The sequence below is a fragment of the Galendromus occidentalis genome, unplaced genomic scaffold (assembly GCF_000255335.2).
Source record: "Galendromus occidentalis unplaced genomic scaffold, Mocc_1.1 scf7180000077511, whole genome shotgun sequence".
Classification (NCBI taxonomy): domain Eukaryota; kingdom Metazoa; phylum Arthropoda; class Arachnida; order Mesostigmata; family Phytoseiidae; genus Galendromus; species Galendromus occidentalis.
Window position 1 is genome coordinate 840152 of NW_003805499.1, and position 24977 is coordinate 865128.

Sequence of the window (24977 nt, forward strand, 5' to 3'; positions counted from 1 at the left end):
AAGAAGGAGCTGATTGCTCATAGCGTTCGCCGAGATTCGAGGGGAATGCCCGATAACTCTGCGGCTCAGTGGTGGGTTCGCTCGCTCACTACATACAACATCGCTCGCACCAGGGCTCGTCTGGCAATTCGCTTGTTCTACACTCGATGATGCTTCGCAATAGATTGAATTCAGCTGCGGAGACTTGCAAGATTTTATTTTTCCCCTGGTCACTTTCGTCCTTGATCCGGGGCCTTGTAGTTGAGCATGGAGGAAAAATAGCTATCGGCAAGCGTCGATTCCTCTGAGAACATCGTCTTGACATGGAAGCAGGACATCACTTCGTGGGTATGCTGTCGGCCGACGGATTGGTTGAATGAATTCTGTTCTTCTGTGTAAGTGAAGCACTCAGGAAGCAGCCAAGTGAGAGGCCTGCAGGATCAGTGAGAACTCGGCGGACTCCGTGGCCGCCGACAACGAGATATGGCAGCAAAGGAGTAAAAGGGAAAAAAATGCATTTATTCCCACTTTAACCTCCAACCCCCTCCTCCGCCTCGACCCTCCTATGCAATTGAAGCGCTATTGCCCTTTCGACTCGAGTTCTTCGCGGTGTTCCCGAGCGACCAAAGAATCGGCAGCGACTTTCACATCGCGAATACTTCGGATTTGAAAGAGCGGGCTTGGGTGAATCAATTTCTCCTTGAGCTCCGCATCAGCCGGTCGAGGGTCGCATCCCGCACCGAGCTGTCTGGGAAGATGTTTTATGATGAATGCTTTTCTCTCTTAATGGCGCTCTCTTTACTCCCCCACCTCTTCTTCTGAAAGAGCACACCAACCCCGAAACGTTTCTTTCTTTTTCGTTCTTGCCTTTTGCGAGCCATGAGCGCTGTTTGAGTGCTCAAGGAGTTCGCTTCCATTTGAACCGAAACTTGTGCCTCGTTTCTAAAAAAATTATACGACTTGAGGCCGCAGCTCAGTTTTTATGGCTCCAGAAACTGTTCGCGCTCTGTCTTAGGTCGGAACACAGCTCTCTGATGTGGAGAGAATGATTGAGTTCTCGGGGAAACCCGGTTCGATACGCGATTACTTCCGAAATCGATGCTCATCGTTTCCCCGCACCGAGACACGTTCTCCTCCGAAATTCGACTCCGACGTTCCTTTCCCCTCTGGGTGACGTGAACTCGAGAGCCGAAGGTCCCGTGCAGTTTATTATGCTGGAGGAACGAGCTGAATAAAGGTATACCAGGATCACAGTACAGTGTGCGCTCGTCGGACGTTAGGATCTACTCCCGATGGTTTCCTTTGACGAATCGAGAAGGAAGCGTTCAGTCCCAGCACCCCATTCGCACCGCTAGGCCGTGGACCGTCTCGGCGGATGTCCTTCTCCAAGCATCGAGAAAGAAGCCCTTAGATATGAATGACGTCATTCCGGTTCGGAATTTTCCTCGAGACCAATGAGCTGCAATCTCTCGACTCGACAAGGCTGTAAACTCGATGAGACCAATGAAAATTCCGCCCAGATACAAGGAAAGCGCTTGACAAGCTCAGCACACGAGTCTACTGGCGAAGCTCTCTGACATAGAAGAGGGCCCGAACACAAATTCAAAACATGAAAGCTTTAATTTCTGAAAGGTTCTTCGTCGAGTAATCGCCTTCGCTTCACAGATTCTAAAAGCCACTCGACTTTGGTGGTATTCTTCGTCGTGCCAATCCGATGTGTGATTCCGGATTCGCTGAATGTGCCTCCATATGCTATGAAATACCTCCGTAGATTTCCGTATTTGTATGGCTCGCCAGGAAGTCCCTCTATGACGACACCAGTGAAAACATCCGGCAAATTACACGGGGGGAGCCTACCCCGTCCCTTAGTGGGCTTGGGCTCGTATTTCTGAGATTCGAAGAGATCCGTTTCGGTCTTGATTTTCTTCCGCGAGGAAGTTGACTGAGCGACGATGTCAGACGAGTCGGATTCCACGTCACTGAGTATATCTATGGGTGAGACTTTCCGTTTTCTTTTTTCGCTCGGAGCAGGAGGTTTTTCATCCACTTCGTCCTCGCAATTCCCTTCATCGTCGATCTCGCAAAGGCCGCGATCTTCCGGTTCGGCATCGCTATCTCCTCCCGTGCCTCGGTCTCCTACATCTTCGTCGAGCTCCAGGACTTGCTCTTTCGACGTTTTGAACAGGTTCTCTAGCTCTGCCAGAGTTGTCGCGTCTTTGGGAAGTTTGTCGTCCCGAATCCTTGTCACTCGGGGAAATCTGGAATCGGACGTGACCGGTGAGAACACGCCAGAACATCGACGATGAGCTCACCAATATTCGCGACTGAAAGCTCACCGTATTGAGATTCCGTTCGCGGTATGACCTTCGGCCTTGCTGAACTCGGCCCCCGTGATCTCCCAGACCTGACTCTCGAATGGATCAATAGCTACGAAATCCGGCGTAAGCTGCGATTTCACATCGAGCCAGTCTGGGACTAGTTCCCAGTTCTTGGAAATCTTCTTCATCTTCAGTTCTCTCTGAAGATTCTCAAGAGTTTGATCGTCGTGTCCAGTGTGAACTTTGGTCACGGTTACCCATCTGGATGGGATGTGTCACATGAATTAATCCGATTTCCGCACATTTCCGAATTGAATTGATGTCGTCCGCGATTGTTCTCGAGCTCAATCCTGATTGATACGGAATCTAACCTCTTGGTCTTCTCGTTCAAACAACCCATGAGGAAAATTGACATCTTCCCACCCTTCTTCCCCGTCCCGAAGTAGGCGCCCACAACGACGAGATCTGCGGAGTCTGCCATGGCACCGTCTTGCAGGTAGTCTTTCTTGACTTTCATCCAATGGCGTTTTCCTGGAAGCTCGGGAAGAAGCATAGGTTGATCACGTGATCACCCGAGTCCTCATCGTCTAAGAAGATCCCCGGGAGGAGGGGAAATTTATCTTCACCGATGGCATTCTCACCTGGTTCGTATTTGCTCTGAGGATCCTTGAGAACTAAACCTTCCAGACCTGTGTTGATTGCGTCTTCGATTTTTGTCTTTAGTCTGCTGGGACTCTTGACGATTTCCATATCGGACAGCATAACGTGGTGCTTGATCTCTCTCATATTTTTCCGGAGAATCTGTGAAGCTTCTGAACATGAATTCTCTCGGAACGAGCTCGCAAGCCGCATGATGATAAAATCATGAGAGTGATCCGCAAAATTCTCACCTCGCGACGTTCGCAGAGCGGGACGTCCAAAAGACTCTTCCCATTGTACAAGAGGCAATCGAAGACGAACAGGCACACCGATGCTTCTTCGAACTGCGCTTTCTTGTGTTTTCCCAAAGTACCTGGGGGCGAAAAAAGCTTGAAGAAGACTTCGCGTCGAAGAGCTGCTAGGTCATATGCGTTAAGGACAGTACGACTCGCTAATCGACCGGAATCTCTCACCGAAGGGTAGGATTTCATTCGTTTTCGTGTTCACAAGGAGTATTTCTCCGTCTATGATCAAGGAATCACCTTGCGTGAAAGCCTTCGGGATATACTGCTTGAAATGTTTGACCTGCAACCACCAAGTTTCCTCAACCTAATGAAATTTCTCAGAGCTCTTACACAATACTGTCTTGTACACCTTCACAGTCGCAGGGCATCGATGGGGTGCGACTTGGCTACAGCGACTCACCTTGTGATCGACTACGGGTTTCAAACTCCGTGAAAAATACAGGAACTTGTCCCCTTGCTTATGGAGTTGTACGCGCTCGCCGTCGTATTTGACTTCGGTGAACATCCCCTGTGGAATCAAGTGATTCTCCAATGGTAAGGGAGAATGACAACAGGAGTAATATCGATCAACCCCCACTAAGGCTCACTCGAGGACTTCCCAAGGCGGTCTTACCTTCGGACATCTTTTGAAGGCGAAGTCTACCGACCGACACGGCTCCGCGAGCATGGGTCGGACCGGGGTGCAAACCTTGATTCCAACATCCAGAACATCAGTACCGAAATCTAGTAGGAACAAGAGCTCGATAAATATCTGACGCGAATTCGGATACAGCTCATAAGGATCATGAACAGGGACGCAAGATGGTAGGTACGATACGACGTGAGCTCAACTCGCCTTCAGCAAGACTCTTTCGAACCACTTCTTGGAGGTCTAGAGATGCTTGGAATGCTTCGTAGGCTGCGGGATTCAGGGCCTCCAGTATATGCTTCGGACCCGCATTGATTCTGATGTCGTGCTTGATCAGACTACACGGAGAAAATATGCCGGGTTGAGCAGCGAGGTCGGTGCCCTACAGACTTCGAACATGTTCCTACGATTTGATCGATCGGTTTGAGCAACAGTACGAACCGTATTATCATTTTGAGGTCGTTCGCAGTGCATTTCGACGCGATTTTCTCAAGAATCTCAATTTGATCATCTTCACGGGTCATCGGGGACAATTCTTCGAGGAACCTGCGGAGACGATTTCGAAAGGATCTCAATTTAAGACAGGAAGGGGATGAACAAAAGTCGATCAGGCGTGACCACAACGCGCTCATGATCGACGTCCAGTCTCTCTCCGACCACTCATTGACTTGAGGATGATCCGTCAATCGTTCCATCCTTCGCCGAGACCCCACCTGTCAACCTGCTGTAGGCTGAGGGCTGCGCTCTTGAGAGGCGGGCATTTTTTCGAAGTCTCGTGGAAGTTCGCGATGGTCTCGGCGACATCTCCAGCCTCAAGGTGCTCAATCATCGCATCGAGGATATCTCCTCCGAAGATTCTTGAAGAAATACCGAATTATCGCGATCGAATTCCGGTGGGGCTTGGTGATCCAGTCTGGGTCAGGACTCGGGCAAGAAATCCTCGGGATGGGAATCAATGGCAAAAAAATGAAATACCGAGCGAAAAGCTTGCAGAGCTGTTTGCTCTGAAGATTGTAGATGCGTTTGTTGACCATGGGGAGGAGGAACTTGACCCACAGGTAAGTGTCCCCCTCAAATTTCACGCCGGATTTCCCCTTCTTCAGGAACTCCCGCACAATGGCAGTCTTCGCGTTGTAAGAAGATTCTGCATAGATCTATAAAATGAAGAGTCGCTAGTTCAGGAGCGAGCCGACTTCGTGGCTAAGCTATACCTAGCAGAAATACTCCAATCGATTGTGAACGGGCTTACTTTCGCACAAAGACGTCGGAATTCCTTGAAAGCGTTGTCCTTATGATTTTCGAAGTCCCTGTTCGTTCCGACGGTTCCCCCCTCCGATGACGCATTTTCCACCGCCTTCATTTAGGATATTCGTTAGGAAATAATACTTTTCCCGACACTTGCTGATTACTGATTATTATGAATGGCATTCGACGCTGATCATTCGAAGCAATGCGGCGCGGCGTTATATGAATCGATGCTCACAGTGCTCTCTTTTTTTGTCGAGGATGCTTTCGGGTTCGGGCTTTGCTTGGTGGGTGTTCCTTTCGTCTTCGCTCTTTTCGCCTGAACGAGTTCCTGAGATTTGGAACTATCTGGAATCTTGGCTCTCAAAGAACAGTGGATTGAAAATTCGAGTCCTTGCGATTCCACCCACCTGCAACTCATCGATCTTCTCATTTATGAGCTTCCGGTCTTCAACTTTCAATTCAGAAAAGCCGTCAATATCTTCGGCCTCTTCGACGACTTTTGTGGTGGCTCTAGCCCGACTCAGCACGTCGAAGATACAGGCTACGTGGAACCTGGAAGCATTCCGCAATCAGGTACGTCCAGGAGCGGAAATTCCAAGAAATGATCATTAGAAGCAATCTGCAGGAAATCCGCGTCCATGACTTGCCACTCTTTCATTTCCCCTCCTGCATCAGAGAAGGGATTGGGTACGATACGACCAATGCGCAGGAGTCCTTTTTCGATCTTCGTCTTGCATTTCTTACAGCCTGCCGTGCCACGCGCCGCGTACTCAGCACAGAATTTCTTCCCGGTCTCAGAAGACATCCCTGCAAGTGGAGAGTTTACTCACTCAGTATTTCTTAGCCCGGCAAAAACTCAGGGAATGCAGGATCCGAAGGACTCTTAGGCTCGGGAACGAATATCATCACTGATCGTTTGATGGTCAAGCCACTGAGACTAGTCGAGCATAAATTGTGCAACGATAACATCGAGTCTATCTATTCAAGGGTATCCTTTACGTGGTCACTTGTGCAAGCGAGAGAACAAAGTCAGTTTCGTAGTTCGCAGCACAAGTCCGAACAAGTCACCGGAATGATCCGTGCAACCGCGTGGGCCGCCGTAAAGATTTTTCCTCCCGGAATCCCTGAGGATACAGGACCTTCTTTCGGGTGCGATTCCACAGAGTCTCAGCGCATCTCGCAACGAATCGACGACCCGGCAACTCGAAGTATCATGGTCGCTCAGACTCTCCATTCCTGGAATTGTCGCCTAGATTACCGCCTCACCTGTTTCGGGGAGATTACGTCGAGGCTGAATACTTCTCAGGGGATCATCGGCACACTTCAGAAGAGCCTCGCATAGTGAGAATCATCGTACTCAAATATTCTGCAGTTTTCGAACTCGCACAGAGTAGAACTCCAGAATTCTGTGGCGTCAGCTGTTTCCGCCGAAAATCCACTGGAGAGGGCTGTCTGCTTCCCTCTCCTCTAGCCGACTCGGCAACGAGCACTGATTATTAGGGTCTAGGTAATCTTACATCACAACAAAGGCCGGCGGCCATTTTTTCCGAGGGAGAGGGTGAAAACAGCCGGGATTCTACCCGCTGAATCAACGGCGCATGTCTAGGTAACCTTACATCACAACAGAGGCCGGCGGCAGTTTTTTCGAGGGAGAGGGCGGAAATAGCCAGGATTCTACTACTCCCTGAATCGGAGAGTCAAGAGAGGAATCGGAAAATTGGATTGATTTCCGAACTTGGATTTCTTCGGCCTATATATGACGACTACGGAATTCCATTTTGCAAATGACGTGGAATCTGTTCAGCTACACGGTGGAGACCATACCATATCGATCAGGAACGTTTGTGAATTATCATACCGATTCCCCCAACGTACCCCAATATATCGCTATTCACCTGCTTTCCGAGGGAAAACCTTATATCCGAGTGATGGTACCGTCAACTCATATCCTCACTCCCACATTTGAAACCCCTCGTGAAGGCCGACAGGTTCCTTTCGTCCGAACCTCTAATAAGTCTCAGCAACCGCGATGACGCGACTCAAAGAAAGGGTTTATCAAAGACCTATAGGTATAGAATATATCGTCGACTGCAATTGTCTTCCTCCTCATCTGTATCAACCTGAAAGGCGACCTCGTTCACCCTCTCCGGATCGCATCGATCTATGACTGCGTCTGGGAACACCCTCAAGTGGCCCCTCATTCCGGAATCGCTATCTTTGTGTTGTACAGAAAGCATTCTTAATTAAAGTTTTTCATCAGCTTCTCACATCATTGCTCAGCAACCGCGCGAAAGCGACCCCGGGCAAGGGTCGATCGAATACCTGTAGGTATAGGATATATCATCGAGATAACATGTCCCACTCCTCGCCCGAGGAGGAGGTGACCTTTTCAACCTTTTTCGGATCGAAGCGCGCGATGACAGCTTCCGAAAAGAGGCACCCTCCTCAAGGGAGGGGCTTATCAAGCACCGATACGATATATCTTCGAGATGAAGTTTCTCCATCCTCGCCCGTATCATCCAAGTCCGTAACTTTGATCGCCCTTGTCGAAACAGTAGGAGTGTCCAGTGTCCCAGCGTATGCCATTCCGTTAGTGTGCAAACTCGAGCGATGCAAAGTCCAAGTGAATCTTTGATAAACCCTTCCTTTGAGTCGCGTCATCGCGGTTGCTGAGACTTATTAGAGGTTCGGACGAAAGGAACCTGTCGGCTTTCACGAGGGGTTTCGAAGTGTGGGAGTGAGGATATGAGTTGACGGTATCATCACTCGGATATAAGGTTTCCCTCGCAAAGCAAGTGAATAGCGATATAATCGGGTATGTTGGAAGAATCGGTATGAAAATTCACAAACGTTCCTGATCGATATGGTATAGTCTCCACCGTGTAGCTGAACAGATTCCACGTCATTTGCATAAGGGAATTCCGAAGTCGTCATATATAGGCCGGAGGAATCGAAGTTCGGAAATCAATCCAATTTTCCGATTCCTCTATTGACTCATCGCTTCAGCGAGTAGAATCCTGGCTATTTCCGCCCTATCCCTCAAAAAAAGTGCTGCCGGCCTCTGTTGTGATGTAAGGTTACCTAGACATGCGCCGTTGATTCAGCGGGTAGAATCCTGGCTGTTTTCACCCTCTCCCTCAAAAAAAATGGCCGCCGGCCTTTGTTGTGATGTAAGATTACCTAGACCCGATTATTAGATAGATGTACATTGTATAGATTCTGAATTTCAATAATAATCGACGGTTACGAATCCCAACCGGCTACGAATCCCAGAGCATATGTACAGATTTCTAAGCAGAGAGTCGTCAATCGTCGATCATCTTCGAGCGACCGTATTTCATTTTATGATTCTTTGTTAGAATCGCCCGTGGTGAACTTTGCCACAGAGATATCACGGCAGATGGAGTCTTTTGTCAAGGGTGTGGGTATCATGGGGGCGGTGATCCTTGCAGGAAGTGCTGGATGATCGGATGGTGAATTCTCAGGTCCTGACGTCTCCCAAGTTTACCTTTCCGAGTTGCCTTGTCATGATCCCGCAGAACATATCTGAATGGATTCGAGATGGACTCTCGCGGCAGTACAGATGTCGGGCGAGAATCGGACTTGAAGAGTCACAACTCATTCCAGTCACGAATTCCTTAAAGTTCTCTACCCGATCTAACAGAAGACCCATCTGGCATAACGAAAACGTCGCGATAGGATCCTGCCGACGGGTTACTGAGAGCTCGTAGCTTGAGACTAGGAGACTCTCAGGGATTTTTTTCTGCGAAAACTTGGAACTCATCGGGTCACAACAACTCCTAACGATGTGCCGGATCTCGTCGATGAAGATGGGCATCAGAAGGAAGCGACGCCCCCACCTACGGACGGCGGAATCGACGTGGCCTCCGACATTGATATACTCGTCGGAGGCGCCCGCGCAGATCAAGAGCAGCAAGCAAAGATCATCTCATATCGACGGCGCATTATCATCATCAGATGCTTTCGTTGTAGTGTTGGTCTGTGAGGCGGTGCGTGTTGTGAAAATTTGATTCTGACGTTAAATGTCGAGTTTTTCGCATCCAGGCCTCGATCAGAGCCTCTGTAAATGAGCGTTGAGGCCTCAGAGTAATATGAGCCGAGCGTTCTCGGTGGAGGTTCTGAAGGTTGCGGTCGGCCACATTTGTCAGAATATCGGCTGGCATAATGTGAGCCAAACGTCGCTCGGCATACTGGTAGATGTCCTTCAAAAGTACATGATAGAACTATCTAAATGTACGACCAGCTACGCCAATGCAGCGGGCCGCACCGAATCGAACACCGAGGACGTGTTTCTCGCGTTCCGAGACTTCGGTCTCACCGAGCGGGAACTCCTCGACTATATGCTCAATGTTGACTCCCTTCCATTCCCGAAAAAGTGAGTTTTCCATGATTGGGTCCCGAACTTTCTACCCGTAATGCGAACGGATACCGTTGAGAATCGCCGCCTCTGAAGTTTCTTACCCGAAACAGCTCGTACCGACGGCGGTGTCGCTGCTTCTTCGCCCCGATCGAAGAATTAACGACAGCTCGAAACAGGCCCGACGTTAAGCCGATTCCCCGAATTTCAGACTACCGCTGTATCCGATCGAACAAGCTCCATTACTGTGCTTCCCGAAGACCCAGGACCCCCAGAAACCCGAATGGATCGAGCCACATCTACCGAGTATTCGGCCGGATCAAGAGGAAGAGACCTCCGATGCCCATACGGTTGTACCCGAGTCACCCCAAGTGAGATCAGAATCAGTTATTACCGCGATTATTTCACCTGTTCCGTGGTTATCGAATCTATGACAAGACTTGACGATCGCATTGCCCGTGCAGGTCGAGACGACCATAAGGCGAACTGAGGAAGGCGCATCGATAAAGCTCACAATTAACAAGAGAGCGAAGGTGAGTCTTCAGCAATATCCGGACATAGTGTTTGAGAAAATATGGTTGGGCTTTAAGATGCCCTCGGCCCGATCGAAAATCGTTGACCCTTTGAAATCTTCGTTCTTCGCAGGGCCATGAATCCCTTGTCAACATAGGAGACCCCGTAAGTTCACGTGAGAGATTTGTCTTCTTCGCCCGAACAGTGCACCTGTTCTAGAGCGGTGGGACTCATCCGATCATATTCCTTCGATAGGTGCCAACAGCAGACGAGGGAACTCCGATGCGCGAAGTGGGCGCAGTCTTGATGACACCTTCAGGATATTTGTCAGCTATTCGAGAAGGAAAACTTCCCGATCCTTGCCAGCCTTCGAAGCTTCTCTTGGATTTGCGCTCTGACGGAGATAGTTCCGAGGAGGGGCATCCCAGCAAATCAACGAAAAAGAAACGGAAAGGTGCGACTGTCTCCCCATTCAGATCAGAGTCTTGAGGAGTTCAATTTTCATGCATCATCCTCAAGCGAGTTCGAATACTAACCCCGCCGACTGGTCGGGATTTCCACAGCCAAGACAGCGGAATCGAAAGCCAACAAGTTCTTCGATGAGAAAGTCAATGGCGAATCGATAGTGACATCAATAAAGATCGAGAAACCGGTGAAAGAGAAGAAAACGAAGGAACCCAAGCGAGGCAAGAAGCGCAAAAGTCCCGGAGGTCGTTCGCCCAAGGTTAGTTCCCATCGAGCTCGAGCTCACTGTATACGTTCATCCCAACCGATCGAACGCGGAAATTTCCCGTCGGGGAATTTCCTCGATTTTTTTCCTTTCGGGCTGCACCCTACGAAATTGCTCTTCCACAGGCTGCGAAAGCTCCGCGGCTATCCCTTGCTGAAGAGAAGAATCTAAGCCCAAAACCCATACCGAAAGTGAAACTAGAGACCATAGCTGAAACAGTTCATCCAGAGGCGGCCATTGTCTCCGACAACGAAAGTCTAAGCTCGCTTAAACTTCGAATGGACGACAATTGCGATAATGAAGATCCGACCATCGACAAGGATGAAAAGGCGGTTCTTTCACGCAACATCGATGACGCCATCAACTCAGTTGTCGAATCTGCGCGAAAGAGTACTGCTGAGAAGTCTCGGGACGATGACCGAGCTCGAAAGAAGTTACAAGTTGACGATTATTACGATTACCTGAGCGATAGCGATATGGATGTCGATGTGAAATCCAACGGTGAGTTTTTCAAGCTTGCGCTCCTTCGGTGGTCTTCCCCGAACGAATGCTCGACTCCAACGCTTTGACTCTTTGTAACGTTGAAACCGTTCAATTCATACAGCCGATTTCTCGGATCGACCGAAAACGCCTCCGGACGAACCAGAGGTCCGCGAAAAGAAAGTTCCAACAAGCGGGGCGCGTAAGGAGAACGCCGTCAAGGCGAGTCCGCTAGTGGAGTTGGTTCGTCAGATGCCAGATCAGCCCACCAACGAAGACTCGAGTTCATTCCTGACGCCCTCAGTGACCATTACACCCATTCCACCGAAACCTCCCACTCCGACGCCACCTCCGCCTCCACCGATCGTGAGCACCCTCACTGTTAAAACTCTCGCCGAGCGTAAGGGTAAGTAGCGCGCGGCCTTCGAGTCTACGTTGAGACCTTCCCCGATCGGGAGATCTCGCTTGTCTTTTTCTCATTTCTAAGGAGTACCTCCCGATTACAGGAATGCCTCCCATCGAGGTGGAAGACAAGTTCAAGAAGAAAGACAAGAAGAAGGAGCGAAAAGATAAGAAGGACAAATCGAAGAAGAAGGAAGTTCCCAAGCTCACTCTCAAGCTGAGTTCGGCATCTTCACTCACAGAGCAGCTTTTTGCGCCCACTCCGCTAATAAGTACGACTCCGGCTCCCAAGGAAAAGGAGAAAGAGAAGGAGAAGGTGAGTCGCTCTCTATCGGTGGAATTCCTTAACGGGGAAAGCTCTTATCCTTCCTCCCCGACACTCTCGAAATCTATCCGGGAACCCTCACCACAGTCAAACCGCAGCTCCTGAATATTTTCTCTCCTTGAGCAGAAGACCTCGATCCTGAAGGCGATGGTCAACGAAGTCGACTCCGACAGTGATGACCTGTCTCCTGTCAAGATGAGTTCTCCTCCCGCTTCCAAAGCGTTGCGCATCAAGGAGCCAAAGAAGCCTCCTAGCAATAAGAAGGAGAAAACCACCCCATCATCGAAGAACTCCAAGGTGGGACTTGGGGAAACGCCACTCGAGAGGTTCCCGGCGGAAGATTCTACTTCGGGGGACCTTTAACCGTGAACTCGCAAAGAGTAGGCCAATGATTGACCTTCGATTGGTTTTTTAGGTTCTCTCACCGCTACCGGTGACGCCTGTTCACCCCGAGATTACAATTACACCGATACCCGCTCCATCGTCGAAAAAAGACAAGAAGAAACCCAAACAAGCGATAAAGAAAGAGGAGAAGGAGAAGAAATCCAAGGAGAAAAAGGACTCGAAAGGAGCTCAAGTCGAGGTTGTTACCGTCGGAACAACGATAGACGAAGACGGTAACAAAATCTGGATTTGTCCAGCTTGTGCAAAACCCGACGACGGAAGTCCAATGATCGGGTTAGTTTGCTTTTCCTGAGAGGATCGTCGAGCCCTTCGAGAGCTCGCTGATAGATAACGATGAATTCCCTTGTGGCACGGAAGATAGTTCCATGGCCCTTCCCCGGAGTTTCCCGTGTGAGATACGGCGCGAACAACCGACTCATACCGTCCTTATTCCAGATGTGATCAGTGTGACGATTGGTACCACTGGGAGTGCGTTGGTATCGATGAGCCGCCGTCCGAGGATGTCCAGTGGTTCTGCACGCGCTGTACAAAGAACAAAAAGCCTCAGAAGAAACATCAGAAAATCAAAAAATGAGTCAGTTGTGGTAATAATTTGTTTATAATTGAGCGAGAGAACGCGATCGTGAAAAAAAGTGAGAGAGAGCGCTTTTGTTTGTTCCAATCGAGATCACGATGTTGTAGCGTGGATACTTTTCAGCTTCTACCTCTGTGAATATTCCCCTGTTTGGTTCTGTATTTAAACAGCTTGCGCATCCTTCCCTGATAGAATGGAGGTATCACGCAAGAGCGAGATGGGTACATACTTAATTGGAGCTGTAAAATCTTCCTCGGCCGAGTCGATTATTCTATGTAAATAAAACATGTGCATAAATGATTCAAAGACAGCTATTGTCAGAGACTAGGCATACGAGCCCAAACCCGCGATTATCCGTAGAAATGGAATAATAAATTGCGAATAAAATTTGTTCATTCCTGGTTCCCAGCCACTCTACTCTGATCATTTTGTCGCATTTGATGCCTTCCAGATGAAATCCTTTATAGGGAAGAGTAGCATGATCAGCTGACTCAAATCTCATTCTGAAGTACTGATGAGCGACTACATATCGAACGATAACCTACTCCATCATTCAGCATCATTACAGCGACGGCATCACGACCCATCTGAAGATATACGGTATGCCGTCCTTGAGGATCCACCATCTCCCCGACGGGGCGTGGGTCGATCTGACCTGCACGATGCGACCTCAAGAGAGTCTCCCCGTCTTGTGTTTTCGGGAATTCGGTCCCGGCGCACAAAGAGCACCAAGTTGAAGATTCGATGAATGTTCCAAAATAGACTTTATTCATCCTGAATTTCCTTCATCATCCATTCCTTCACAAACATCTCCCCATTACATTCACTAACCTCCTACACACTCTAGCTCCTTCGATGCTAGCTCACGTAGGCTTCCGAGGAAAGTCAATCTCACAACAGCTTGGGAATCATGAACTATCACAAGATACAGATCGCTCGCCGTATCCGAAGCTGAGCATCCGAGGAGTCGGCGAAACTCCGATCCAATTGCGGAATCCTCAAGACTGCCGAGCTCCGACATATTGTCTGTTCCTTCGATTTGCTGGAGAGGCTGTCGAATCATTCGCAGATCTTACCCTAGCTCAGACAACTATATGTATAAATATGAAAGCAAACATTAGCTCCCGACCTATACGTCGTGATCAGTGACTAGGACCTCTTTCAGTTTTATGTTGGGAGCGTGTGATCTATACGCGATCTCCCGGGTGTGATTGTAGAGCAGCACACCGAGAAACACGATCAGGGTCCCGACTCCGCTGAGGAACGTGACGGGATTACCGAAAACGAAGGTCGATAACCAGATCATCAAAGCGCGTTTGACCGTGTTGGCAACGCTGTGCGTCACGGGCGAGATTCGAGTCAGTAAAGCGTATTCGACCAGACTCTGGAGGTGGAAGGAGACGGCTGCGAAGGCCAGGACCAGAAGAGGAGGATATGCATCGTCCTGGGCAGAGCTCGGCGTGTGAATTAGGAACAAAGGGAGCGACAACAGAACGGAAAAGAACGATGAAGTCGCCTGCAACTCCAGCGGTGACATCCGATTGCTGTCTTCCGAGAGCATATGCTTCGAATGAACATTCTGGAAACTGGAGAACGACGATTCAGATTTTTCTTCTGGAGAATCACGCTCGAAGTAGGCCACGGAGACCGGAGCTCGAGTTCGTCCTTCTTGTCCTCGGTACTCTCATCTAACTCACCATTCAACGACGTTCGTGAGCATAGCGGCGAAGAATCCCGAGCGGTTGAAACTGAGCTCGTTGGCGGAGCATAAGGCAAGGCCGATCATGATGGGCATCAAAGAAAGCGCAACAAGCCACGGAGTGCGTTCCCCGATCACTACATGAGCAATGAGCACCGTGAAAACCGGCGCGGAGCTTTTAACCGTTTCTGCAAACGACACCGGCACGTACCACAGAGTGACTAGACCTGGAAGGTCGAGAGAACCCCTCGTTAGTTCCCCCTAGAGAAGGAAGGGAAATAAGCTGTTGGGAAGCCCTTATGTACGAGGCTGGCGTAGAGGCGCGGTGGACAAGACTCTCTTGGTCGAGGGAAGATGCCCTCTGAACCGATTTGCGCTCAGGCCGATCGCCAATTTTTTGATTCCTAATCGTACACTCACCGAAAAGGACGGTGCAGAATCGAAGGGTTCCCAGGACAGCTGCGCTCGAGAGTTTCTCTTTTTTGGCGTAGGAAGACCCTGGTTTCTTCACACATTGTAGTTGCACACCTCCCACTAGACAACATGCCAACATTTGACACACTGCCAATACAATGGGATCTCCATCTTGTGACGATAAGAAGTACTTATTCAATATGAGCGTTGTAAAGCTAAAGAAGTACCTGCAAGGAGAGATCTCGAATGAATTTCCCTCCGCAGATCAATCGACGCGTCTAATGTGGACCGCCACAATGGCTGGATACGAACCTGGAGAAGCAATTATTCTGAACCGACATCAACTCACCATACTGCCAGAAGCGCGAACGCTCTGCCGCCATGGAGTCCAGTGCGGTGCTCGTGAGCGGACGCTGGAACCTTCTTCAATGCGACCTGCTTTGGGGCCGCTGTTTTCATGATGGCAGGGAGATGCGCTCCTTTCAGGGTCGCTCTCTGCCATGGAGAATTGCTCGAGGTATCCATAAAGTTTTATGCCGCCGCATCATACCTGTAATCGCCAGAGACACGCCGCTTTGATAAATCGCGAGTGTATGTACACCTTATTCCCGCGAGGATTGTGTGGGCTAATTACGGATAATGTTGGTGATTTCAAAGAGGACAGGTGAAATCATATTCCCGGCATAACCGACACCACCAGCTTCTTTATTGGAAGGCTCGATATCAACATCAATATGTCGATTTTCACAATTTACAAATTCAGCGCTTCACTTCGCAAGAAGGAGGTTCTTGAAGTAGAGCGTGTGGATGATCTCTCTGACATCTTCCGGTGAGCCCTCGAGCGGGATGTCCTTCAAGCGAACGAAAGCTGGATATTTCGAGACAAGGAACTCAATGACGTTAGCTTCGGGAGGGGTTATTTCAATTTTATAGGGTTCTTCGCGCTCTCGGTACACGCTCGTGTTGTCAGCGATATGATACGCGAATACCGATTCTTCTTCTGAGGCGACGCGCACGCAGTTCTTCGAGATCAAGCACACTTCAGTTTCCGGATTGACATGGTCGAAAGAGGAGTTCCCATTGAGCGTCTCGCAATTCCATCTCGCTCGATGGCTTGCCGTTAGCTCTTTCTCGGAAGAATTCAAAACGGGTGGGAGAGAATCATGCATATAGTTCACGGCCATCTGGTCCGCCGCCGGGTCAAAGGGTGCTTCTTTCAGGAGCTTTTGGACCAGGTTCGAAGCGATCTCCGAGAACATCTGCCGCGCTTTGTTCTCAAGGTCCGAATGCATGACGCCCATATTCTGCAAATAATTCCGTGGGAGGGTCCTTCGGAACTCTACGTTGGACTCTGTGGCGAGCTCGAGCGCTGCGGGGAGGAGGATCTTGAGGTAATCCGACCACGTGTTCCTCTGGTTGGCAGAGATTGTGATGTGCAGAGAATGGTCGTCCTCGCAACTCGAGGCCTCATGGATGAAGCCTCGAGGCATGTACAACAGATCGCCGGTCTCTAGTGTGGTCTCGATGATCGGCGGGTCGACGAGCTCATCCCGATCCAAGTTCCCGGACGACACAAGCGGCAGTTCTTCGTCCTCGTTTCTCGGTTCATAGACTTTCCATCGTTTTTTGCCTTCAAGCTGAAGGACGAACGCGTCGATGTCGTCCCAATGTGGCGCGAAACCCTGCGTTCCGGCAGGAGTCAAGTAGACGTTCGCTCCCACGAACGAGGAGAAGTGCTCAGCCAGCGTGTAGCATAGAGTGTGGACAGCCTCGACGTACGATTGCGGATTGAGGAGACGCACCGAACAGCCTTCGGAGTAGTACTGCCAAACGAGCGCTGGTAGAGCTCTCCCCTCCAACAAGACCGTCTCTCTCTTGCCGTTGACGTAAGACGTCAAATCGATGTTTTTCTCGAAGTGAACGTCTCGCTCGCGTAACACTGTATCCAGCTGCTTTGTGCTAAGCAGATGTTTATAATATGAGGGATCCTTATGCCGTACGACGAATGGTTTCTTCTCGAAATAATTCTTGTAGAAATCTTGGGTCGACACCGGCGCTATGAGCCACGCGAAAGCAGCTTCCGCTCTCTCAGTACTCGACGGCTTCTCGATGTAGTCCTTGGGAGCGACCGACGCGCTGCCGTCGATGATGTAGTCACTTTCACCTGCGGCTTGTTTTGACGTAGGGCATCCGCCCGATTTCTGAGCCAACTTCTTCTCGTTCCTCTTCGCTTCATCGAGAACCGCTTTCACGAGCGACGGTTTCTTCTTCGGAAGTTTCTTTTTCATCTTTTTTTTCAGGCCCTTCGTATCCATCCTGCGCGAAGAACAGACTTTCAGTGATTCGTTCTCCGAGACGGTCAGAGCTCGGCAGACTTATGGGTCCGATGTCACTGTAGCGAGTGGATGAGAAGATTCGACGAACCAGTAGCGTGACAGCACCGGCTTACGCGCTCTTCCACCTTCGGAATAGCACTCCGTCCCTGTGCTGAGGTCCGAGGCGCGGAGAAGCGACTGTGCTTAGAGTAGTTCGGAAACACGAGTATTCTGCTCGGACACTTCTAGTTCACACACAGATAGCCTTCTCCGGGATTCGTTCCGATAGAGAGCCGCGGAAGGGGCAGCGATCGATCTCTGAAGAACGACTCCGTGGGCGACGAGCACGTGCAGAGCGCTCAGTCTCTCTCAGAACTCTCAGTAACACCGGTTCTAGCAGACAATCGATTCTTGGATGATTCTGGTTTCATAACAAACCGTACGAAATCAAGTGTACGAGCTCACTCCGGGCAGTCACTGAATCTCAGTCATTGGCGGAAATGTGTACCTGCGGTACGACAGACCCTGGGCGGTTCTACTCGAAAATAAGGAAATCGGATTGCTCCCGGAAATCGTGGAATTTCATCACAGAACTTACATTCGAATCCTCTGACAGTCGGTGCTGAACTGAGAGAGTCAAGTCGAGGGGCGACAAAATCAACAAACGTGGCGGCTGTTGATGACGTGATCTTCACTTCACGCTGTTCGTACGTGGCAGGCGGTCGACGGTGAGCGTCTTGAGTCATGAGCGATGGGCGCCATGAAAGTCTCGGGACTTGGTGAAATTGAATGTGACCGACGGCCTTCTCGGAGTTCTATCCGTTGGCTCGAGCTTCGGCACTTCTCGGATTGCCTCCCCGCGGCATCCGAAAGACCAAAATGGACCCCAAAGTCTTCAGTCAGTCAGCGATGATGACTCAAGAGCGAAAGCCAGAGAACAATCTCATCAGTTTTATTCGCTCCCTGATGATGATACCAGACCAGGACAAAACATTTCACGCAGATGAGTTATTCCCGGGTTTCAATAGAGGCACCGAACGATCCGTTCTGGCCGACGGAACGCTCGCCAAGTTCGTGCTTGTTCGGTACAGCGAACTACGACTTATGGATTTAGTCTCAATCACTACGCGGATGTCCCTGAGGATTCGGGCTTTACAAGTGAAAGCCACGAATATGAAAACCCCCTGCACGAAACCTAGCAGAAAGAAAGCATACGTGTAGATTTCGGAGCTCCCACTGTCAACCAAAAATGTGAGCACCCCGAATAACCACGTTAGTCCTATGATTACGGCTAGTCTGAGGTAGAGTTTCATGCGGACGATTTCAGATTTGAAATTCGATTGCTGTGTTAAGCTACGAGCTTTCTTCTGCACCGAACGAACTTTTACGGCGGTGATGATGAAGAGCGCGAAATTCGCTAGGATGATGATCAGCACAGGAACAGCGAAGAACATCATGAAGCCTCCCCGATTCCCGAACCAGCACACCTCCTCGCCGTACATCGGGGCGAAGCCACTGGAAGGCACCAGGAAGTCGAGAGCGAGGGCGGGAGAGACGACGCTCAGCGTGCCCAGGAAAGCGAAAATTGCGTATCGCAGCATGACGTGGCTCTCCGTCCTGGAGAACACATTGAACGCCAAACATCTGCACGAATCTATGGCCATCACCAGCATCCAGAAGAAAGATTCTATGTAGAAGAAATGCGCCAGGACAGCAACCGCCTTACAGACGTTGTTCCCCGGCTCGGTGTCGTCTTTGACCAGGAACATGACGTGACCCAAGACGATACTCAGACTCAATAAAATCACGATTTTTCCGGAACGTGTCGTGCGCATGGAGGGAAGGATGATATAGGTAATAATTTGTAGGCTCAAGCAGATACAGGAACTAATCAGACACACTTCAGATATTCGCTCCATAGTCGGGGTTATAGCTGTGGTAATCGGCGTGAAGGTGCACACCTTCACATTGGTGACAACGCCAAATCTATCTGTGATATTGGTGTAGGGACTAAACCATTTATGGTTCCACAACAATATATTGCTATCTACAAAGCGGACCCATTTCACGTCAAGCGTCAAGTAGAAGCATCCGGCCTGACCGGTTTCCGTTACGCATTGGACGCCGTTCCACTCGAACCCTAACTGACACAGAATTGGTTTGCAGAAACCCATAACGTGCACGGCGCCCAATGGGCACTCGATTTCCTTCACAGGTATGAAGTTACCGATAGTGGTTGTCGTTTCTTCGCGAGGTGGGATTGGCAATCCCACGGTGAGGTTTCCCAGAGGAACGCCGCTGCATAGCGCGCAGTGAGCGTTTCTGTAGACGGTGATATTACCGTTTGAGACTGCGGAAAATGAATGAAGTCAATGAATCATAAACTCGGACAGATAATCCTCGCCTGATCGAATCTTCCGCTAACAATGGATTGAAAGGGAGCACCTAAAGTTCCAAAAATTAACCCACAGATTCCCGCTCACCTGTATGTACATACGCGGTGTATGCCGCGCAGAGATCAGCGTACGGTGTCGTGGGATCCGTGCAGAAATTCACGGTTTGAAAGGGTGGGCACAAGCTCGTGTTGAAGACATCGGTGAAATTCGTCCAGTCGAATTCCTCGATATAGAGCCACATTCTGAACTCTTGCTGAATGCGGTAGGAGGAGGTATTGAATTCCATTTAGAATATCTCAGTCCGCGATATCCACATCTACTCATGAACGATGAGTAAATGAATGAATTTGTCGAATAGACCTAGGTACCTCTTGAAAGAAGATATGGTATTCCCTCGAAGACTCATTGTAAATCCAGCTTCGACCCTTGAAGATCTTTTTCAACTCTTCGCCGTGAGGCGGGACAGCGGGCTTCCAGGCTGACTTTTCCCTCCACTTATACTTGTGAGTTTTTATGTAGTGCTCTGACTGAGAGCATCGAGCGCAGTAGATGTTCTTGTAGAGCGTCCCGTTGAGGTATACGGGCTCATGCATCAAGGACGACGGCCTCTGCTCACTCGATGTGCAACCCCTCTTCAGAGTGTCATTAGCACAGCTCGACCACGAGTAATAAAACTTGAAACCATGCCCTAAGCGCTCGCAGGTGAAGTTCTCATTTCTGATGGCCTCACTTCCAGGGTAGTCGACGCAGCAATCGCCGAATTTCACACAGAGATGATCACAGTAGCACACATCTCCGGCCAGAGCAATTAGGTTCGGTTCACGTTTAGTATCTCCACGGCACAAATGTTTGTAGGAATTGTATACTCGAAGCTGATCCACTCGGCGTCGGATAAGCGAACGATCGGCGAGAGCGACGCCGAGGAACAGGCAGACCACGACGTCAGAAGGCCACATCTCCAGAGGATGCTCTCCGTTCGGTAATTATCTCGGTCAGGTGATCATATTCGAATTCCTCCGACATCCCGGGTCAGTGTTCAACATTCCCTGGTGCTCCGATCATGCCTTGGAGCTCACCCGATGGCTGCACGTGAACAAAACAGATTTCAGTCTCGCACGGCTCATTTCACGCTCGGTATCGATCATTTAGTGAACGATGGAGATGTGACGATTGCCACGGGAAGCTCCGTCGGTCAGTGGAAATAAACGCTTTCAAACTCTTTCTCCATCGTCCAGCGCCTGGTTTCCCCACTCACCTTTCCTCCCATGAAGATATCCTGCGAGGGAACAGTGTTGTCTCCGCTCGCTTTCCTGGACCTTAAACTCTCCTGGAAGCCGTAAATCATGACAGCGCCCTCTACGTCAATCATAAAAGCGAACCTTGTGGCTTTCGGCGCCGGAGTTGCTCAGATGATTACCCGCTTTCGATTCAAATGAAACGAAATACCAACCAGTTCCTCGACTGCTCTGCGAGCACCTAAATTTCGAGTACAGGATGCATCGAGCAGCCTCAAGTTCCTAGGAGCCCATCTAAGAGAGCGGTGAAAACCCTTCTCGAGGAAAGAAATCCGCGCTCGCTTCGAACGCACATCGAGAGGATTCGGCAACCAGCCGCTCCTATTCTTTACGCGGCGATGACTGGTTCCGAGGAGCTTGTGGCGCCTGCGATGGCCGGTCCTGGTGGGCTGCCCGCAAAGCACTCGAATCGCTCACACGGTGGGAACCACGCCCGGTTTATCAACGCAATATAGGTAAACAGACGAGAGCCATCCCACCTCGGCCACCGCAAACACTTGAGTCATTCGTAGCCAGATCGCATCGGTCCTGCGATTACGGCAGCATCGGGAAAGCAGCAACAAATCTTCACTCGATTACTTCACCCAAACGGGAACAAATCAGCAACTTGGAATCGATATTGAGCTACGCCATTCGGTTTCCTCCCATTTTCTTCGAGCTCAATCGGCTTCCGTCGAGATATATTTACGTCCGGCCTTCTGCGTGAATTACATTGGCTATGCTCGATTCGGCCACCCGTCGACGGCTCTGCTCTTCCAATAGGTTGTGCTGTGACTCATGACCCATGGTATGAGACTCCGTTCGACGAATTCTTATTGGAAAGGCGCAAGGTTCCGTGAACGATAGAGCTCGCCTGTGACCAACTCGGACAATACGTTCGCGACCTATACGACATTGCCTCGAGACGGGGATGTGTAGTGAGGGTGAATTCTTTCATGTGATAATCTTCTGTCAGGGAAAAAATCGGCGAGCGAATCCCACGACATGGGAGATACCCTGGAATCCGCGATAATAATGAACCCCTTCTGATGAGCGGTCTTTAGACTCCTCGTTTTCAATTTTTTCGCGGACGGCTTCTCTGGGAGCTCGGCTCTCATATGTGAGCGCGATTAAGCGACCGGGGAATGTGTTGTTTGCTCGACGGGCAGAATTTCTTGTGTGATGGAACGATTGCTCCCTCTCGAAGAAATCCTCTCGAAATCATTGCATCAATTGCTTCACACGGCTCCAACCATCAGGAAGCTGACCGAACGCTGGATATATTTAGTCTATCAAACTAATTTCAATTCTCATGGTCTCACTCGAGCTCGCTTGAGTGACCTATGATATTTGCATTCGATCAGCCTGAATGAGCAGACTAGTTCAAATCGTTCTTCTGACTGTGCCATAGCGGGGAATGAGGGCTCACTCAGCAAAAGATGGATCCCGAAATCAAATGTCGCTCTTCCGATGAGGCACCTCAATCTAATAAGAGTAATAAGGACCCATCTCATTATTTATCGATCTTCAACAGCTCATTCAGATTGCTTAACATTCGTTTACGTTGGGTAGAGGGGCTCATCGAAGCCTCAACCTCCGGGAAGAGAGTTGAGGATCATTCATGAGCTTCAACGTCTGAGTTCCAGTGAAGCTCTTTGTCTCACGAACGCTGTCCAGCGAGCTTACCCCGTGAGCGACCTGAGAATCGGATCTGATATGATTTTTCTCAATTCGATGTCGTCTTTGCTCGTGTTTCGGCGGCCAAGCTCGACTTCATTATTTCGAAAATCTTCAGAATACTCGAGCTCGTCAAAGCCCGCGTACGCAGACCGCGACATATTTGATCCCTGGCCTCGAGGGTGTCCCATCGGCAGCGCAATCGATTCCCGGCGGAGTGAATCTTTCAAGCTCACGAAGGCCGCGAAGCGTCAGACCGGCTCAGACTGTCGGAACCAGAGCGATTCGGCTGCCTTGAAGTGCCACTTGCGTATGCCAACAGATTCCATCAGGGGTCTAGAGTCTCGCTCGACGCAACTCACAATCAATCCCGGCGTCTCTTACAATGATTCGAGGCTCTCTACACGATAGCCCCCAATGCTACGGAGACTTCCTGGAGGGGGGGCATCCTTTGAGTGCTGCAGTGTCGCGGGAGACCCGCGGAAGAAAAGGCGTCCTGAACTCCGGGTATCCGAACCTCCGGGGCGATCATGGCCGGCTCCGCAAGGACACAGGATGAAGAAGGTTCCGGAGTAGACGAGTGCCCACAGTGAAGAGAGGAAGTTAAGTTTGTCCATCCTAATAGGCGAAGCGATTGAAAGAGGCTCATTCGAGCGAAGATTATCGCAATGAAGAAATAATACAGGATACCTACCCGACGAAACGTATATCTATGTTTTTGCTCCTGATCCCTGAAGGCAGACTTTCGTGGACCCCGTGTGATCAGGGTGGTAGGTGATCGTTCGGCGAAGACCTGGAAGTGAAGACACGATGGGGAAACACTGAGAATCCCACGATCGATCACTCCAATATTTGAATTCGCTGAATATTCGGATCGGATGCAGAAATCATCTCAAAGCCGTTGCTGCGGTCCTCACTGCCCGCCGTCAACTCCGATGAAGATAATTGAATCATCTAGATTCTCACGGGAATCCATCTACGCGAGCCCTATCCGAGGCGACTATTAAGGGAGCGGAGCCAGATCACGTGAAAGAATGTCTCATGAGCACTCTGCGTCGAGTTGGATGTGAAGAGAATTATTGAAAGCTCCGACATCGAGTATCTCGGGAGTGCGTAGAACGCTTCACGGGAAGTGACACTTCACCAGCAGCCGGATCTGAATCACTCATCTGTACCCCGATGAAACCGCCGAACAAGAACCGCTTCTGGTTTGTCTGGGCACGCGACAGAAAAAAGACACGCGCCGAATGCTCCGTGAAGCATTTCGCGCCACAGAGTAATGTTAGACCTCATCATTAGTTGGCGCTTGTTAATTCTCATGCTGGGGCGATAGTCATTGATGGGCTCGAGGGGAGCTTAGAAGATCCGTTCGTCCGGAAAATCTAGTGAAGTTCAGCAGAAGCATGTCCGTGGTTTCCCGAAGATGCAAGCTCAGGCGAAACTCTTCCCTGTGAACGACGGCGACTTCCACCAAGAACTGTCAGTGACATCTTCCAAGCGAAGTTCCGGGTGCTAGATGAAATCCTTCCAAAGAGTGACGCGGTACGAAAGAATGCTGCATTCAACAGCCACTCATCGAATCCCATGCTCTAAAGAATCAGAAGCGAGCATGTCACATAATAGCACTAATAGCGGAAGCGATCATCGCTCTGGCTGACATTGACAGAACAAAGACTCCGAGATTCTGGCCTCGTCCAGGTTCAAGGCTCTCGGGTTGCTCCCTTCAAAACGAATAATGCACATTACATTATACGAACCAGCTAGACCAGGGTATATTCGACAATATTGACTGACTCTGACACGACCTAGAAGCTCCTCTCACCTCCCTGGTGATCGAAGTGAGTCCGATTTGGAATACTCGGACCTGAACGGCACCGCGGATAGCTCACGCTCTTCGGCGCACCGGTGAGTACAACGTTTTTCTGAGTATTCGTTCAAACAAATCTCCGCAGATCAATCGCGAGTGCTTTCGGATGTGTTCGAGCGATCAGCCCCGTCAACTTCGACGGGGGCGATCGTCCTGATCCGTTTCGATGAGACGGCGAATTCCCGCTCAAATCCACGGAAGCTACCGCATAGGTGTCGGTGAAAGCGAAAGCACAATATTTGCGTCAAAACTTCTCTAATAGATCCCAAGAGAAGAGCGGCCGCCGGGCCGATGGCCGTGCCTATGACTGCGGTTGCAGTAGTTTCAGTGCCGCATCCGCCAAAGTCGGTTTATGTACGGCTGCGACTTCCGCTGCCATCGCTCCTGCCTTCGGAATGTCTTGTTATTCTC

At 50.1% G+C, this 24977-nt stretch overlaps 4 protein-coding genes across 4 annotated transcripts in view; 1 reads left to right on the forward strand and 3 right to left on the reverse strand.

Annotated features, from left to right (window-relative positions):
- Window positions 1-1582: 1582 nt before the first annotated feature.
- Window positions 1583-6517, reverse strand: DNAlig3 (DNA ligase 3). Its single transcript, XM_018640898.2, has 17 exons — window positions 6384-6517; window positions 5765-5924; window positions 5525-5669; window positions 5353-5445; window positions 5119-5223; window positions 4845-5023; window positions 4583-4726; window positions 4311-4415; window positions 4077-4207; window positions 3855-3964; window positions 3642-3749; window positions 3410-3521; window positions 3188-3309; window positions 2939-3098; window positions 2669-2828; window positions 2316-2558; window positions 1583-2237 (listed from the first exon to the last, which is right to left on the reverse strand). The coding sequence occupies exons 2-17, from the start codon at window positions 5920-5922 to the stop codon at window positions 1598-1600; spliced, it is 2715 nt and encodes a 904-aa protein (XP_018496414.2). The 5' UTR covers window positions 5923-5924; window positions 6384-6517; the 3' UTR covers window positions 1583-1597.
- A 2592-nt stretch (window positions 6518-9109) lies between these two features.
- On the forward strand, window positions 9110-13084 carry LOC100897414 (transcription initiation factor TFIID subunit 3). The gene is made up of 12 exons (XM_003747004.2): window positions 9110-9513; window positions 9707-9866; window positions 9960-10028; window positions 10141-10173; window positions 10264-10462; window positions 10572-10732; window positions 10864-11239; window positions 11343-11624; window positions 11725-11936; window positions 12072-12242; window positions 12361-12623; window positions 12786-13084. The coding sequence occupies exons 1-12, from the start codon at window positions 9230-9232 to the stop codon at window positions 12922-12924; spliced, it is 2349 nt and encodes a 782-aa protein (XP_003747052.1). The 5' UTR covers window positions 9110-9229; the 3' UTR covers window positions 12925-13084.
- Window positions 13085-15804: 2720 nt separating this feature from the next.
- Window positions 15805-17973, reverse strand: LOC100897563 (ribosomal oxygenase 1). Its single transcript, XM_003747005.2, has 2 exons — window positions 17951-17973; window positions 15805-17353 (listed from the first exon to the last, which is right to left on the reverse strand). Coding segments are annotated over exons 1-2 (1551 nt in total). The 5' UTR covers window positions 17953-17973.
- Window positions 17974-18347: 374 nt separating this feature from the next.
- Window positions 18348-24977, reverse strand: part of LOC100897709 (uncharacterized) — a 7346-nt gene continuing 716 nt past the window's right edge. The window contains exons 3-6 of the mRNA XM_003747006.2: window positions 23217-23317; window positions 20117-20718; window positions 19836-20001; window positions 18348-19702 (exon numbers count right to left, since the gene is read on the reverse strand). Of these exons, the coding sequence (XP_003747054.2) occupies window positions 18348-19702; window positions 19836-20001; window positions 20117-20718; window positions 23217-23317 (2224 nt within the window). The remainder of the gene's footprint in view (window positions 19703-19835; window positions 20002-20116; window positions 20719-23216; window positions 23318-24977) is intronic.